The sequence below is a fragment of the Antechinus flavipes genome, chromosome 3 (assembly GCF_016432865.1).
Source record: "Antechinus flavipes isolate AdamAnt ecotype Samford, QLD, Australia chromosome 3, AdamAnt_v2, whole genome shotgun sequence".
Lineage (NCBI taxonomy): Eukaryota > Metazoa > Chordata > Mammalia > Dasyuromorphia > Dasyuridae > Antechinus > Antechinus flavipes.
This window is the reverse complement of record NC_067400.1, coordinates 68,165,677-68,184,780: the sequence shown is the minus strand read 5'-3', so window position 1 is coordinate 68,184,780 and position 19,104 is coordinate 68,165,677. Positions and strand designations below refer to the sequence as shown.

Genomic DNA, 19,104 nt, shown 5'->3' with positions numbered 1-19,104 from the left:
AGTTAGGACTTAAAGAAAGTCAAAGGGGTCTATTGGTAGAGATGAGGAGAAAGAGCATTTCAGGAATGGGGAACATCCTTTATAAAATTCTATTTGACACACAAGTACCATCTTATATTTTTATATCCCTTACATGGTTCATTATAAAGCTGACTGTAGTGATCACCACCCTAACAGCATGCATATAGTACTTTAAGATTTGTAAAATGCTTTATGTATACATGATGTTCTCACTTGATCCTCACAACAACCCTGAATGGGCTTATTATTATTATCCCCATATTTTACAGATGAAGAAACTGAGGCTGGGAGGGTAAGTTACTTGCCCAAATCACATAACTAATAAATAACTGAGGCAATATCTGAATTCAGGTCTTTCTTACTGCGAGACAGTCCTTTATCCAATCTACTATATAGCAACTTGTGTCTAATTTATAACTATAATTTTAAAATAGTTATTTATTTTCAAAATACATACAAAGATAGTTTTCAATATTCACCCTTGCAAAACTTCGTGTTCCAAATTTTTCTCCCTCTCTTCCCCTACTCCCTCCCTAAACAGCAAGTAATCCTATATATATATAACTATAATTCTAATGTTACAAAAGGGCTCTAAAATTTGCTGATCACAATGAAAACTAGTTTGCAGGTGGCAATAGATGATAACAATAATAATTGTGATGACATTAAGGTTTGCAAAATGCTTTTCAAATAGAATAATGGTTAAAAGAGATTCTAGGGATGTGTAATTCCCTTCTTTTCTAAGTGCTTTGTCCAAGGTAAGACACTAACTAGCAAGGGACCACCCAGGATAGTATGCCCTCATCAAAGAAAATTCTGGGCTCTATAAGCAAAGCAGAATTGCAGAACTCAAATGTGAGATACACAAATTTAGAGACAACTTCACTTCAAATGTTCATGTAGACTATTTGTGTCCAACCTGAAGTAGAGGCTTCTGAACTCTGAACTTCTGATCAGCCACAGTGATGACCATGACCCCAACAAGGACAATAACCAACCAACCAACCAAAGTCAGATGGCAGAATCCAATTCAGACTTACTCTAGCTTCAAATTCGACACTCTAGTGCATCAACTGACCTCAAAGGTTTTATATTGTACTTCAAGAAAGAAGAATTTGGGTAACAAAAAACTTACTAGTGGTCTGTTCTCCTGTCAATGGAGTGCTCTCTTTTCCCTGGTTCACTGCAAAGATCTTGAAGTAATAGGTGACTCCAGGGGAGAGCCCAGTGACCTCAGCAAAAGTACTCCTGCTGACTGGCAGCCTCTGCCCATGCTCCCCAGGAAGATTGACAGGGACCACATCTACCCGGTAGCCAGTCACTGCACTTTCAGGGGGGGTCCACATGATGGTGACTTTGACATCTGTCACTTCCACAAATTGCAGATCCTTAGGAGGAGGAACTTTGTCTAAAAATATGAAATGAGGAATCAATAAACTGTCATTTAAAATCACTGTTGAAAATTTGTAATATATATTTTTAAAAAGAATGTAAGAAAAAAGGAGAAAGAAAGAAGATACTATAAACTTCTTAAAACCAGGGATTATGTCTTTGAATCCTCAGCCTTTGTACATAGTTGGAGCTTAAAACAAAACTTGTTGAATTGAATCAATTATAATATTTTCCACTAAAAATGTTTTCCCATTTTATTGTCATGACTTAAGTTTTGGCTTTTAGTACTTTTTAATTGGAATAGTTAAGCAAGAGAATGTGTTTCCAGAACTTATATTCCCGGCCAAAAAATTCATTATAATGACATATATTATGCTCTTTCCTTTTACTGAGCACTTAAGAGTACTTGGTATACATCTGCCTTACCTGTAATATTTTAGTAAAGCTACATAAGAGCTACATATGGTTCATTTTTAATCAGTGATAACTAAGTACATAAAGTGACCATTTTAGCTAAAATGTCACCAAGACTACTTGCACATATGAGGCATTAGCAGAGAGTTAAAACTCTCCTTCAAGGACAATGCTTTCTTTCTTTTGCACAACACAAAACTTACTGAATAAATAGTATATTTTTGATAATGTCATCACAAATAGCATTTTGAATGTTACCTGGACGCTGAACTCCAGTGGTTTCTTGCTGAATAAAGATGGGGGCACTTTCTTGATTTTCTTCTACAGCATAAATAGTGATGTTATATTGAACCCCAGGTTGCAAGTCACTAAGAGTTACAGAATTAGCAGTTTCTGGGAGATTGAGCTCTGTGCTGCTTCCTTCAACTGATGGGGCATAGACAATTCTGTAACCTGTAAGACCAAAAGAAAATGTGATGTACTTTTCCCTTAAGCAAACAATTATTTGATAACTCTTTCCTAACCTCAGAAATCATAGTCCTTCGATTATTATAGGCTCTTAGTGGGCAGGGACTGTGTCTTTGAAGCAGTGCTTAACAGGGTGCTAAGCATACAGTGATTTAAAAAATGTTTGCTGAATTGAACTGAATAATGGTGTCATTTACAAAAATGACCATCTGTTCCTGCATTTTAGTACATGAACAAATAAAAAACCAAAAAAGGAGAGAATCCTAAAAGAAAGATACTGAAGAATTTTAACATTTTTCTTAGACAAACAATTTCAATCATATAGCAGCTCCCTATATCAATGCAGACCTGCAATTGCTCTGCAATTCATGGCCTGGAGATTGTAGATCAAAGTGCTGAGAAGGGAAGTTCTTGATCACACAACTAACATGTGTCAGAGTAAGATTAGACCCCAAGTCTTTCTGATCCTGAGACTAGTTTTTTTTTTAATTTTCTATACAACAATAACTCAAAACATACCATATAAAGGTTCATGTAAATACCCAGAAAGAAATAGCAGGGTTAAAATTTTGCAACAAATAGTTGTGTTTACTGAGCTTGGAATAGTTTTTTATATAAAATTATTGTAAGATTTTTAAGGCCAGGGGTTTTTAATATTCCTAACCTTTAAACATAGTAAGTACTTTAAAAAATGTTCGTTAATCATGATGGGTTGAAATAATGAAAGGAGAATCCCCTTTTTAATTCTTCTTCCACAGCATTCCTTTGAATTTGGTCTGTAGGAGAATTACCCATTTAAAATAGTCTAGAAAAAATGCTATAGTGAGGAATAATCAGAAAATTTTTAAATAGCCTGTAGAAGGCCCGGTTTCATAAATAATAATTTTGCTTTGTCACCATCTGATTTTTCATACTATATATGGTTGCTATACATTTGAAATATGTGTCTATATGTAGTCTATTGTGTGTGTGTGTGTGTGTGTGTGTATGTGTGTGTGAATTGCAGGGTTCAGGAGCTATGTCAGATAGATTATAAGATCTTCACTTTGAATCACTTTTTTGTTGCAAGTAACCACATTTCCAGTGAAATCCTGAATTATTAAAATATCTGCTTAACCTCGGTTCAAAATTTGCTCTCTCGCCTCCCCTTCTCCCCATACTTGGAAGAAGCCCTTCCAGTCAAAAGCAGAAAAAAGTAAACTGACCTGTGATGGGGGCCTGTGGTCTGCTCCAGCGAATGACAATTGAGGTGTCATCTACTCTGTCCACTGCATGGTCAGGAGGAGCATCAGGTGCTGAAAAGTGAAAGGAACAAAGAAGAAATAAAAGAAATGTCCTCAAAATCAGAGATTTTGTTTTACAGAAAAAGTCTTAGCCAATTGTAAAGTCCAAACATACCTGTTGTCTGTGAGGTAGACAGGATCAGATTTTGTTCTCCTTCTTCAGAGATCTGATAGACATTTACAATATATTTGCGTCCAGGAAGCAAGTCAGGAATGTTAACAGAAGTGGCTGTGCTTGGAAGATCTTTGAAAAGAAAAACCAAATTTCATAAGCAGATTCTATTCAAAAGCAAAGATAGGATTCTGTCCTAATGCCAACCTGTCCTACCATAAAACTGGTCAATTTTGATGCATATAGAAGGTAAGGTAGCAAAATGCCTTTTACTCCCATTATTATGATCTTTTTTTAAATTGCAAAACTATTTTAGAGATAAATAATCCAGATTATGCAATCAATAGCCGAGCTAAAGTAGAACCATAAATCTTCACTGTGGGAAATGATATGGTTTTCCCTCTAAAACAAGAGATCCTAATGAGTGTGTGTGTGTGTGTGTGTGTGTGTGTGTGTGTGTATCATAGACACCTTTGGTTTATCTGATAAAACCTTTTCTAAGAAAAATGTTTTAAATACATAAATAAAATACATAGGATTATGTGGAAATATGCTGAGCTTGGAATAACTTATATGAAGTTGCTTAACAAGTTACTTAAGAAGTTAAGAATGAATGCTCTAGAATATTTTACTCTTTTGTTTCATCCCATATTCCCTAGAATATCCTCTTCCATGTCATGACTGATTCCCCAGTTGTTGTTGTTGTTGTTGTTGTTGTTGTTGTTGTTGTTTAAACTGAATGGTTTAGACATTAGTTCTTAAACTAGTTCATGGAGCCAAGAGAATTCTCCAGTTGTTGTGTGTGCACTAACTCAATAAATCCTACTGGAAGAATAAATGGATCAATGAATTAGAGAAGGGAATGAGGCTTTCCAGGATTTTAGTGGGAAAAGTGTGGTGCATACATACATGTCTATCTCTGTATGTTTGCAATTACAATGTAATTCAATAAAATGCAATTTCAGACTATGTTAATGAACAATTTCAAAATTACACCTGTGTCCTTTTTGCCTGATGCTCCCTCTTCTAAAAATGGTGTCTTAAAAGACACCCCCCCAAATTATATAATGTATAATAATATATATACTATATAAAATAAGTCAAAAGCAAACTTACCAAGATACTGTGGCTCATCACCTTCCTCGCTCAGTTCATACTCCACCCGGAATCCAGAGACGGTGTCAGAGGCTGAGACCCATGAGACCACAAAGCTGCTGGCTGTAATTTCCGTAACAGATTCCGAAGTCGCAACAACAGGAGAAAATGGTGTTGTCTCTCCTGTGACTGTGTTGGCTGGATGGCACAGAAAAGAAACAGGCTATACATAAAAGAATATCTATTCTCAGTTACCCCAGAAACTTTTCTCCCTCTCCATCCCCAGGGAAAAGAATGCTAATTGGAGGAATTTGGGCAGGAAAGGGAAGACTACCTTGAGAGCCCATTCCCCAAAGCTTTGGGCAGAAATGGCACAGGCTGGAGTAGAGTCTCTTGGTAAGAGCTCATTCCCCAAAGCTTTGGGCAGAAATGGCACAGGATAGAGTAACTTACTGGACACAGCAGGGTTGGTGCTAGTGGTAGTGAAGTCAAAACGAGTGACTTCCTTGTGTCCATAGTGTTGTACACTGATAAGCTGTCCCTCATAAATCACACCAGGCCGTAGACCTTTGATTGTGTAAGAATTTAAATGACCAGGAATAATAGCCTCTTTCCAGCGATTTGGAGAATTTTTCTTTAAAAGAAATAAAATAAAATTAAATTAAAAAAAAGAAGGTAGTATTTAAAAATCTCTTGTTTTCCTCAAAATTCTGCTAAGATGACACTTTCTGTATTGTCTTTCCTGATCTCCTTCAGTTGCTAATGCCCTTCCTTTTAAAAATGTACCTTATATTTAGTTTATACATTCACAGACATGCTATTACCAGTATTAGAGTGTAAGTTTCTTGAGGACAAAAATACTTTTATTTTCTTTATCCCATGTTTCCTTGCTCCAGTCCACTCTTTCAATAAGGACTTAAGCTCCCAGTTTGTGGTCTTCGGTTTCTGAGTGGCAAGAGCTCTATTATTTAGGTCAGACCCAGACTAATCCTGCTTCATTCTAGCCACAATCATTCAATGTTACCAGTGCTTGTTTGTCCCAATTTAGGACTTTCACTTTTTGTCTTTGTATCTCTAGTGCCTATTTAATAAATATGTATCTTTCCTTTCTTCTTTCCTTTTCTTCTTTCATTTCCCCTTCCTTCCTCCATTCCTTCATTCTTTCTTTCCTTCCTTCTTTCACTCCTTTCTTCTTTCCTCTTATACACTCTATTGTTATTTTTTTATCTTGAGTTTCTAGCATAGTGTCCAGCACAGGATAGGAGCTTAATAAATGGTTGTCAATTAACCAATTGAATATAGGCAAATATACAGGGATACAGCAATGAAATAAACTCTCTACTGAAAAGCATCAGGTCTATCCCCTTTTATGAAAAGTATTACCAAAATAATCCTTATGACAGGAAGAGGGGTGGGCAACTGCAACAAGGGTACTTTCATTTTTGCTAGACTATTTATTTTAATTCGGAAACTTAATATGAACAATCTGTTTTAACTTGACTAATTTTATCTCATGCTTGATATCAATACCACTAAAACAGAAATCTTTTATTTTGAGATGAAAGTGACCAAAATATTCCATTTTTTAAAAATTGGCAAGACCCAACACAGCTCTCTGCTTTGAAGGGGAAGGAGTGAGAAAACAGAGGGTCTACCTCGCTTAGAAGAACAGTTGTCTGAGTTGGTATAAAACCTACTTCTGGGGTCATCATAAACCAGGTTCATTTGAACTAGTTCAAAGGGAATGAATAGTCCTACAAAAAGTGGTTAGGTGATTTTGGACATGTCTGTAGAAGAAAACAGATTCCTGTTTGTTTAATCCTTTGCTGCTGTTTATACATCTATATCCTGCCCAAATTCATTCATGTGGTACTCACCACACAAATCTGAGCCGAGTGATAGATGTGGAGTGTGGAACCAACCTTACTTAAAACAGGACATTTGAATATATGCAACTAGACCAATCTTGGCAAGCTAAAATATTATTTGAAATGACCACTATCTGAAGAAGTCTGACCAAATCAGCCAGGATATAAATACTTCAAATATTCAAATGTCCAAATTAGTAGAAGAAATGAGAATAATCATAGCTTTCATCAATCTTAAAGTTTAGCTCACATTTTCAAAAACAAAAATTATAGCTTAAATCAGGCTATATACTATAGTATAACTTCCATCATCTTAAATGTGAACTTTTCTCTCATCATTGTACCTTAAATTCAATGTTGTGTCTTTAATGGTGAATGTAAGGAGAAAAGATGGAGAAATGAGCTTTCAGTTGCTTCAAGAGGAGAAATATTCATCTTTTATTTGTTATTCAAAAGTTATTTTCAAAGTTATTAAACTGTAGTTCTTTAAAAAGCCTTCTAATTTTAAAAATGCCCATGAAGTTGTTCTCTTTTGTGCATATTTAATTCAACCAAGATTTTAATCTTTGAGAAAATGTCAAAAGTCCAAATGTGGAATAAACAGACTAAAACATACAAAAATGGCACCACAAAGAAAGGAAACAGTAAGTTAGTTTAAAGCAAACTTTTAAAACTTTGCAATTTCTGAAAAAAACCAACAAATTACTCCAGAGTATGGTGCGGTGGAATAGGAACCCTGGACTCCAGTACACATCTTTTATTACTTAGTTATATATGTCAAACTTTAGTTTTTTCGCTTATTCAAACATCTCAGTGTCAATAATCTCTTGAAATTTGGAACTTGAAAGAACTTTGGAAATCAAAAGAAACATTAGAGATTATCTAACCCCAATCTGTTCATTATATATATATATATAGTTATAGTTATAGTTATATATGTACATATATAAGAAAGCTCAATTTCATGAAGAATACATAAATGAAGAAAAAGCTACCAGTCCAGAATTCTCAATTTTCATCTTAGTCTGTTTGTCCATTTATAGGTCAATTGATAAACAATCAAGTGGATCATGAACGGTCAATTCATATTGGTTGGTTCAATTACTAAAGTAACTAGTTTACTAATTTGGCATTAAAATGAATATAATGAATATTCCATGATCAATCCACTAATCATCTTGATGATAGTACAAACTCCTAAAACGTTCATTTACTTGATAAATATGGTACCAGGCTGCTGAATATGGTACTTACAGGCTTCCATCTGAGAATGTACTTGGAAATGTGAGATGGTTCAGGTGCATTCCACTGGATAGGATGAGAATTGGGCTGACTGGGATTTTCAGTATTGATTATTTGGACTGGACCAGTTGTGCCTAAAAAATGAACACTTGGTATTTTAATATCCTCACAATTCAGAATTAATGCTATTAAACTTAATAATCAATAAGTATGAGATGATTTTCCCACTAAAGTCCTATTCTGATACTCATCAATAGATAGAAGTGACTACCAGTAGATTACAACTCTGGAAGTTTCTTCAAAGTCAGAAAAGAGTTCAAGTATGGACTAAATGATGGATTATGAGCATCATTTCACCTGAGAACCAATCTACCTAAATTTGAAAAGACTCATCACTAGGAAGTTGGCCAGAAGATATATTTTGAAGTAAAATTAACTCATGAAATTGTCTGGTCAGGTACAGATGGGGCTATGATTTATCTCAGTGACGAGAATGCCTGTATCAATGAAATCACAAATGTTTTAAAGTATATCCTACTTAAAGATTAGACTGTAAACTTTTATGAATTGAAATGGATTATTGTGTCTAAGTTAAATGATAGGTGTGCTTTTGTGTTAGAATTTTCAGAGTTTTCTATTTTACAGTAATTCAGTGAATACTTTTAAAATATTAAGTCTTGAAATACAGCACTCACTTTATCTATCAAAGGATTACTCTTAGCATAGAAATATAGCCATAGTCTATTAATTTGCTAATTACTATTTCCTATAACATGATCACTATTTTTACTTCTATAGATATGGAGTTGTGTAGCCAAATATACCATGAAAAAAGTTGTTGAGAAAATGGTGAAACATTATTAAAACATTCTGGCATGAACTATGTCCCCAAATCTATAAATTACATACAAATACTCAAATTTCTGAATATGATAGAATTTTGGGCAAGAATTAAAAACCTAATATTGTTTCTAAACCTTCTAAGAAATTTACAATTCATGTTGGACTTTTGGCAGGTCTCTTTTTTCTTCATAGAAAACACATCCTCAAATTGCACTTCGTTGTTCAAATAATGAAAGCACCAGAGATATCTCTTTTACTCTCCCAATCCAGAAAACAATTAGTAACTCTCCAATTCAAACTAAAATATATGGCAAATGTGACAGCTTCTAAGTCTTGTTAGATATGGCTAGTAAAACAAATGAGAAAAATACTAAGAATCCCATTTGAAAAAATCTGAAATTAAGGGAGGATAAGTCAACTTTTTAGAGTGTTTACCTCCCTAAATGGAGAAAAGTACCATCTGGAACATGCATGTTACAAATCAGAATACAGCATACCATCTTTTTTCATGTTCTAGCTTTAGTGAATCTAAAACTCATTAAGACAAAATTGAAAAGCCCTAACCTCTTAACCTTTTCCAGAAGGTAGGTTTTTTCCCCTTTAGTCAAATACAAAAAAAGTATGACTTTTAATAAAGAACTTCACTAACTTAACAACAGGTCTAAGTTGTCTGAAGACACGAAAAAAGAGTCTTCATTTCCAAATGTAGTTGTTATTTTAGCTGTTATCATTTTTTTATACTGAAAGTATAAGAACAAACATACAATTTGCATACCTGTATGAACTCAGAAATCCAGAAAAAACAAATCCACCACCAATTTGGGAAGAATTCAGGGCTGGTTAAAGACCAACAGCTACAATTTTCTCATCTGTATTTCATTTTGTTCGCACACTTCCTAACCATTCAACTAACAAAATGTAAGGCAGCAAAATCCTTGGTTTCCCAGAATAAGAGTTACATAGTATCATGGACTAGCAAGATACTTTCTTAAGCCATTTGAAAGATATCAATGGAGCCAAGTAGAAGTCCTAAGGGACTCCAGGCAAAGATTCCCAAGATGGAATTCAGTGTTGCTTCCTTGAGAAGCAAGTTTATCAGAAATGGCTCATTACTTACGGAGGAAGTCAAAAATTTTACATATGTTTATTGAATGAAAGAATGTATCTAAAAACCCCAGAAAGAACAGAATCTTTATGTAGAACTGTAAAGGTATAAGCCCTTAAGAGGGTTAGGAATGTTTTTATATTACATTAATATCTGGGAATCAAACAGAGGATGCCAACACATTTCTTGTGTTTGGCACTCATGTTGTTTAAATGCTAAGAATTTGAACTACTTAATTAGTGGATTTCTGGTCCCCTTTTTGCCACTGAAATTCAGTACAACTTACTTTCTCCTCCAACTATGAATCAAATGGTTGGCAGGACTGTCATGTGTATTTGCTTTGGGATTTAACAGGGAAAAAGAAAAGTAACCAGAATGGTGATATTTCCCCTTTTGCTTCCCTGCCTGCAGTCAAGTTTGACCAGGCCACCATGGCCAAATTCAGGCTTTGCTGAGGAAGGAAAGAAAAACAACTGCGAGGAGAAAGAAGATCAAGGAGGAGCTTCAGGCTTCTGACTTTCTCCTTTTCAAAACTTCCTCAGAACAGTTTTTTTAGAATACAAGTCTGACCATACCATTCCCCTACTGTGAAGTCACCAGTAACTATTTCTTTTAGGATTAGAAAAGCACAAAATCCACAATTTAGCACTTAAAACTTTTTTTTTTGAGGCAATCAGGGTTAAGTGACATGCCCAGGATCATATAGTATCTGAGACCAGAATTGAACTCAGATCCTCTTGATTCCTAATGTGACTGCTCTATCCATCTTATCATCTAGCTGCCCTTGTTTAAAGATTTTTTTTTAACAAGCTAGTCTTAGCTTCCTTTCCATTCCAGGCTTATTTCATCTTTTTTTTTTTTTTTTTGGATACAGCTCATTATAAATTGATTTATTTGTTCCCTGAACTTAGCAGTTCAACTCTCACCTCTGCACCTTTGTATTGGAATACTTACCCTTCCCTAATCTACTCCCTGGCATCCTTCAAGAGTCATGTCATGTGTCAACTCTTCCAGGAAGACTCTAATGATCACCCTCGTTTTTACTGATATTTCTATCTTCAAATAGTCATATATGTACCTAAGACATTTTATGTCACCAGGACAATGTAACCTCGAGGGCTGGGATTTTTTGTTTGTGCTTGTTTTATTTTTGTATCCACATAGCACAGTTTCCTACACATAGTATGTATTTGTTGAGTTGGATTTAATTAGAAAGGGATGAAGCATCCTTCGAGGACTGATAATCACTTAAAAGTGAGGGATTAGAATTGCAGCAAAATCCCAAGATGTTGGTGCTCTCCTTACCTTATACATTGACTTGGATTTTTTGTTCTGTTACATGGTCAAATGGACCTTAGGATTAGATGCTATCTGTTTAAAATTTTGCAAAAAGCCAGAGGGAATATATACTTAAGTCAGATTTACACCTAACATATTAAGGAGAAAATAGATCCTCCATTAACCAAATTGCTTATCAACAACCTCCATTAACTTTCTCCTTCACCATGGCAGAGATGGCTCTGAATTTCTTACAGGTTATTCCAAAAATACAAGCTCTAGTAAGTCTGAGCAGTTAGGAAGTCTCCTACTATAAATCCAGGATCACACTATGAAGACCAGTCCAGATAGACTCAGATAAACTCATAATCAAAAGGCTAGCCACCAAGGGATGATTTGTTTCTTTTGGTAATATTATTTTGTGAAGATCATTTACTAAAGTGGACTACAATTATGAACTGGTAAATTTGCAAATTTAAAACTGGCAATTGCAAATTGCAAACACCCACACTGGTACAATCACAGATCTTCTGAAGTTCAAGTTGATGCTTACCTAACAAGCCAACCAAATTGTCATTGTAATGCTTCAGTACTGTTCTGTTTTATATTGCACAAGATCTAGGGTGTGGGATACCTGGAGGTTTGTGTAGAGCTGAATCATGTGGATTTTTATGATTAGCTTCATGAAATGTATTATTTGCTACAAAGTGTTAAAAAACAAATGCTAGTCTATTGATTTAACCATCATGCCTTTTTTGCTCTTCTGTTACTTTGCTATTACCTTTGCTAAATGGCTAGATATTGTTAATTGATGAAGTCTCTCCATTGTAACCCATATTAAAAAAAAAAAAAACTAAACTAAACCTTTCATAGACTCTACTGACCTTCTTGGTCCTTATCAGCCAAACTATTAAGATATGAGAAATTTGCACATTTTTAAAACAAATTGTTTAAATAAAAACCCACAAAGATAACTTGGGAAAAGTTAAACATTCATGAGTAAAACAGGGTTTTTTTTTTAATCATTACAAAATCTCTTCCTTTAATTTGCTGAGCTCTGTGTTTTCCTACTTGCTTATTTACACAAAAATGCCTTATCTTCCTTTGGTTTGTTCACATAGAGGACTACACAGAATTCTTCAAACAGAGGAAACTCAGAGATAATTTGTTACAGGAATTTGTACTTTGTTTGCTATTCTGTTTCTTCTACAATCCTACCAGGAATTTTCTGTGAAGAATGGAAGCTCCTTGAGGTCATAATCTATGACATTGATCTCTATGCCTATTACAGTATTCTTCATATAGTAGATACTAAACTTACCTGTCTGTCAGTCCATTTGTTCATTTATCTATCATCTATCTATTCATCCATCCATCATCTACTTATTGTTTCTATCTACTCATCTATAATACATCTTTCAATTATTTATCTATTTTTTCCCTATTGAGCCCAAATATGGTTTGATATACTGGGTTATCTTAAAACATGGAGATAAACTAAATAGCTATGTGCATATGTGCTTAGCAGCATAGGTAAGGGCAAAAAGCAACTTGCTGCCTGTGTCTTTCTTTTTTTATAATCCATAAGATATTTGTTGTCTTCTTCAGAAAAGGAGAACTATTATTCTAATGGGTCTCCAGTATATCATTTCTTCCTCATTTGTAGTTCCAGGTCTTCCCCTGTTTTACTTCAATCTATGTAAATTAACAAAAAACTATGAAGAAAAGTCCATTTCCCCATCTCTGATGGTTTTAGAAAACCATTACAATAGCCTGTGGAGCTATAGTACTAATAACATCTTTTTTTTTTTTATGTTTTGTGTGGAAATAAACAAATAGTTTTTTCCTTAGGTCCAGAATCAAATAGTTATATAAATGTGCGTACAGATATAGATACACATAGATATTTAAATATATAATGCATGAGCAATGCTTGAACTTGAGAAATTTGAGTCCTAATAATGGCTCTCCCACCAATTTGCTGTGTCACCTTTGGTTAATGATCTTGCATCCCTGATCCTCAGTTTTCCCCATCTGTAAAATGATGTGCTGGAAGCAAACTTTGGCAACTAACTTAACAAAATGGTTATTATGTGTAAAATGAGTGAGCTGATCTAACTGATCCCTGAGGTCACATCCAATTTTAAATCTATACATTTAAATCTACACAGTGACTCACAACAGGGATGTAGAACTTTTTTTTTTTTTTTGCCCAGGGACATTTAGATATTTACAATATTATTTATGGGCATGAAAAATTATCAACTTATAGAATTCAAGCAGTAGGAAGTTATTGTACCCAGCTTTCAGCTCATCATTATCTGCAGTCGCCTTATCAAATGATTTCATGTGCCTTACATAACCTGCAGTCAAAATGTTCCCCACCTTGATCTATAAAATACCATATAATTCTAACAATCTAAAAAAAAAACGTATCAGAGATAGAAAAGGGATCTAGTGGATCATCTCTTCTATCCTTTTTATTTTGTAGACAAACAAATTAAGGTTCAGAGGAGGTTAAATAACTTGGCAAAGTAGCAGAGTTAAAATTTTAACCTAGATTCTATCAAATTCAGCAATTTTTTCATGGCTTATATACTTTCAAAGATATATAAGTATATTTGAATATTTACAATTTTCACCATTAAAAAGGACACCATTTTTATATTTAGACTCAAAAATATTATGAAACATGTCACTAGTCTGCAGAAAGTCATAAGAAATCTATTTGTCAGATTTTACATTTAGCAAATTAAGGAGAGAATAGAATCTCAATTATCCAAATTACTTATCTGTTGTTATGATCAAACCAGTTCCCTAGAGAGAACTAATTTAAGACTGGCATTATCCCATGCTATGCTACATAAAGCATAAATTTAAGTGTCTGAAATACTTGGGAGTCCAGGAAAGGAGATGGTCTCCTTGTTTTGCATACTAAAGGTAATACCACATGGTCACTATTTAGAATCACAATGATTTCCACACAGTTGTGCTTAATTAATGGTTGTTGAATTTTTAAAAATGAAGTTATTGAATTTCAGAGCTCGAAGAGTTCTCTATTTAGTTTAACCCTTCATTTTCTATGAGGCTCAGAAACATAAAGCAATTTATTCAAAGATCATATAGCCAAAGCTAAAAGTACCATATGGTTTTTCTGACTCAATTGTATCTTGCCCCCTTCATATCTTACAACACAGTCAATTCATCATCATGGAAAGTTTTAATTAATTTAATCTCCTTTTCCTCATGAATTTCATCTCTTCTAAAACTTCCTATGAATGTGTTTGCCTAGAATAAGATGTTCAAAAATATTCTTGTTCAAATTCTGCTATATTAACATCAAAGTACATTTAAATGAGAATACAAAATTTTGGTCTTAATTCTGTAATTCATGAGATTTTATTGTAATTCAGTATTAACCACTGAAGAGCAAAAAAAAAGCTCCAATGTAGTCTCAGAGAAATCAGCCTAAGAAGGTCGGTCATGTTTTATGTCTTTCTCTCCCAATAAAGACGCAAATTGGCTCTTGTAAATCATTTGAGGGCAACTGTAACTGCCCAGGTCACTCAAACACTGACTGATCACAGGCACTTTGACCCAGATTTCATCAGGATAAACTAAGAAATATTTGTTCCTCAGAGGGAAATTAGATAGGGACTAAAATCAGAACTATGGACTGTCATAGACTTTATATTGAATTTTAATAAAACTATTTGGAGAATTGACCCAGTGTTACATCCAAATTCTTTATTTCTGAGAAATAGTTTATATAACCTGACTAGATGCCTTTAGAACAGTAAAGATTCTGCTTTAAAATGGAAAATTTGCTTCAAATGGAATTTTCTACATGACTGAAACCTAAACTATAGGAATACACATTTTTATAACTTCCAATAATCATAACTACCAGGGGAAAAATCACTCTAGGACTGTGCTGGTTGATTATTAGTTATTTTATAACGTAATAAAGAACCATATGGTTTTGTGGAAGGACCACTGAATATAATATCAGAGGATTTTAGTTCAGCTACTATAACTATGTGACTTGGGTAAGGGTTGGACTGACATTCATTATAGCTCTAACTTTATTTTGTGATTTTAAGATTCAGAAGTATGCTTAAAGTCTGAGTGACAGTGATATGATAGAAGTAATGTTGGCTTTATATTAAGAATTACTATTAATGTTCTGTCAACTACCTCTATAATCCCAGGAAAGACCGATCTCAGTTTCCTAATAAGAAAAATGAGTAGATTATTCTGAGGTCTCTTTAGGCTCTCAATCTATAAAAATATATTTACAGGCTAGGTAATTTCCTTTTAATTGCATTACTGACATTTTGAACAATGTAACTATTATTAATGAGTCTTACCTGGATAGGTCTGTAAAGGTTGGCAGTGCCATTCTCCAATTCCCCGGCCATGACAGTAGCATTGATATCTAACAGCATGAACGTATTTCTCCCATGAATCTCCAATCTGGTAGAATGTACGGGTTTCTGAATCCTGGCATTGGTCTAAAATACATACAGGTAATAGAATCAACATTACATGTATTTGCTCATACTGTTTTCCAAGACCAAAGACCCATATTAAACCTTGAACATGCTGCATTATACATTCAAATTTTGAATTTAAAACTGTGACTTCTATCCTAATTCATCTTTTCTTTAAATTAAAACCTCTATCTCAAAATACATAAAATTCTTTCTTGTACAGTCATGCTAAAAAAAAAAAGGTTGCTTGTATTCTTTGGTAGTTATATATTGCTAGACATAGGCCCCTTAGGGACAGGTAATGCTTTTTATTTTATCTTTATAGGCTCAGGGCCTTGACCAGTGAAAATGAATTTTATCCCTTGTTATCACAACATGCTTACAATTTGAAAATTAAAAGCAAAAGCTTTCAATAATTCTAGTCCATATCTTTTCTTCACTCTCCCCTCACCCCCTAACATTGGCCTCTTCATAAGGTAAACTGAATGACTTAGCTTATTAACTCTGTAGTGCTTGCCAAACAGCTTCCCAGAATACCTTACAAGCCCCTCTTTTGGGTTTAGCAATCTCAGATCAAACAAACTGATCTTATCACCAGAACAGGGTTTGTTTTGTTAGTTAAAAAACATTCAAGGCTGCTTTGTACATGAAGGAAACATAGGTTTATGGTCTAAGAAGCCAATAAACACAATTCTTCTAAGTCTTAGTCTCTGCAAAACATTCTAGGGATGATATATAAAAATAAAAATCTTCAAGAAAAAAATTTTTTTTTTTAAATGCCTTTAAAGTTCTGGGCAAATCAATGCAATGGACAGCCAAATAAAATATTTTTTTTCTGAAGGCAAAGAATGGCACACTTTTTACATTTTCCCCCTTTATTTAAGAGATGATACAATAATCAGTTAAGGAAAGAATGTATAGTTTTAGTCACATGTTTCCATTGCCCCAACTGGGCAGTTCCCCTACTCACAACAATAGGGTCTTGATAAATAAAAGTGTATTCAGTTCCTAATGACCAATGGCCAATTCAAAACTATAACTTCTTAGTCATCTACTAATAACTTCAATCAACTTAAATTATGCCATATCAAACAACCCATGTAATCATTCCAAACTCATATTTGGAAGATGGGGAAAATTTGATCACCTTGAACCCTTTCAGTTATTAGGTATAATTTTAATTTCTGAGGGAAAACATATATAAGGAAATTGGTTAGTATTTAACTTACCAATGGGATCACATTTCCACCTTCCACGGCCCTGGCCAAAACATGTGCAGTTCAGCATATGACCTTCTTCATGACGCTTATGGAATGTATCATTCACATTATATGTAATACCATCAACAATACACTGATCTATGGAGGAAATATCAGGAAAGATTTAGTCTGGAGCTAGTAGGGCGTTATGAAAAGAAAGCCAGTTTTAGAATCCGGAGAATTTGGTGCAAGTCCTTCTGCTGACACATCCTGGTTATGTGACCCTGGTTAAGTCACTAACCTAAAGAAATTTTTGGATTATTTGCTAATTTATGTCTGATTTCGGAACTTCCACTGTTCCATTGTCACATTAGAACTTCCATAGACTGATGTAATCATAGATCTGGAATATAAAGAATTTATACTAAGACTCCCTATGCTGATGAAATGATAGCTCTGAAATAGGAAGACTAATATAAAAAATAAAGTTTTTACAAGGAAACAAAAAAAGTTACTCTTTCTTAGAGTAAATAATTCCTTTCTCTTATTTAGATCCCTAATCTACATGGCATTTTGGATTTTTGTTTGTTTGTTTCTTACTGGTATGTGAGAAACATGAAAAGGGTATTAAGTGATCATTTTTTTGGTTAAAAAACAACAACAATGACACAAAAACAAAGAAAAAACAACCTTATGTAATATACTTATTTTTTTCCCCTCAGAACCATACAGATGCAAAGGATTAGAATTAATATAATATGCACATTGAGAAGCAAATGTGTGCTATATTGTGAAGTTATTTTTTCACAAATACATTCCCTATTTTCTGAAAAAAATTCTTCCATTTGACTGTTTTCTTTAATTCTCTTTTATAATAATGTGACAGTAAAAGAGGCCAGATTAAAAAAAAAAGGTATGCAAATACCTCTACTATATGGAACTAGCATATTGTAGAAGGAGGAGCTTTGCTGTGTAGAATCAGAACCCTTGAGTTCTAGGCCTGGCCTGGAAATTCCAAGGTCCACTGTTAATATCATCAGGTATATACTAACACAGAAGTTTATAGAGAAAATAGTGCTCAGTCCAAAGTCCCTTTGGGTAGGCAGAAATGAATAAAACCAAAGATGGGCTGGGCTAAGGAGCATGATAGTGGTCTCTGTCTCGAAGCACTAAAAAGCTAGGGCTGTTTTTCCAAGCAAGAAATTCCTCATCTATATTCCTTTCCATTTATCTGTTTGAAACTGGATCTTCATCAGTGGACTCATAGCAACAGCAGAGCCTTTTGTTTTTTCCTTCTCTTTTAACCTTCATAGTAACTCTACCCCTTTTCTAGACATGATTTCAATGGTTAAAACTAGTAGGAGAATGATCAAATGTCTGTGTTCTGCCCTTTGAAGTCATTTTTTGGCTTGGTCCAAGTGCTCACACACCAGGGCATCCCAGAATCGCTGAGCTAGCTAGGTCATTGGCTGTCTGCCCTATTCGCTTCACCCAGCACCACAGACTAGAAGCACAGCATTTCAATATAACAGAGTGACCAGGATCCCTTTGCTGGTCTGCTTACCTCTGAGCTGTGAATACGCCACACAGGTCCATTCCCCTCGACCATTTCCTACACATGTGCACCTCATCATATGGCCCATATCATGCTGTTTGTCCCACTGATCTCCAATACGATACATGACCCCTTCATTGGTAGTGCAGATCTCTTCATGAGCTATTTGATTGAAAAATGAATGATGATAATCTAAGAAAGACTGTAATCTGAGAAGAAACCCTTTTTATATTAGAAACAAAAGCAGTTGATTCTTTTTTGTAGATTACATAGAACAGACTAGTATAAAAGCCCCATATACCTTTCAAATACAGACAAAGGTTAGGGAAAGTAGAATTTCTACCTCAGATATGTAAGTCAATGAATTGACCTGATACAGATCGCGAATCCATTCTAAGACTAGGGGATGGCAAAAGGATAAAGGATATCTACAACCTTCTTACTGCCAGTAGCCTGGGTATTAAAAGGACAACCATAGCATTTTTCATTTTATACTAATTAATTATAATCTAATTAATTCAAGATAAAGGGAAATTTTACAGAATGATTCATAACTTCCACATCCAGCTGAATTCATGACTGAAAAGTTTCTTGGGATCTAAGTGGTAGATTCGAGCTGAATAGAATTAGCTTTCTTCTTTCAACGAATGCATACTAAATGATTTATAGAATTCTTATATTCATTCACATAGTTCATATAATGGGACTTCCAGCTATGAGCCCTAAAATATAGAAA

The 19,104-nt window shown here is 34.3% G+C and overlaps 1 protein-coding gene across 12 annotated transcripts in view; it reads right to left on the bottom strand.

Annotated features, from left to right (window-relative positions):
• Positions 1-19,104, bottom strand: part of FN1 (fibronectin 1) — an 81,161-nt gene that overhangs the window by 45,242 nt on the left and 16,815 nt on the right. For all 12 annotated transcript variants that reach the window (XM_051983596.1, XM_051983601.1, XM_051983595.1 and 9 more), the window contains exons 10-19: positions 18,378-18,530; positions 16,844-16,972; positions 15,492-15,635; positions 7,908-8,029; positions 5,239-5,419; positions 4,807-4,983; positions 3,694-3,822; positions 3,501-3,590; positions 2,086-2,280; positions 1,157-1,429 (exon numbers count right to left, since the gene is read on the bottom strand). In XM_051983596.1, coding sequence (XP_051839556.1) covers positions 1,157-1,429; positions 2,086-2,280; positions 3,501-3,590; positions 3,694-3,822; positions 4,807-4,983; positions 5,239-5,419; positions 7,908-8,029; positions 15,492-15,635; positions 16,844-16,972; positions 18,378-18,530 — 1,593 coding nt within the window. The remainder of the gene's footprint in view (positions 1-1,156; positions 1,430-2,085; positions 2,281-3,500; positions 3,591-3,693; positions 3,823-4,806; positions 4,984-5,238; positions 5,420-7,907; positions 8,030-15,491; positions 15,636-16,843; positions 16,973-18,377; positions 18,531-19,104) is intronic.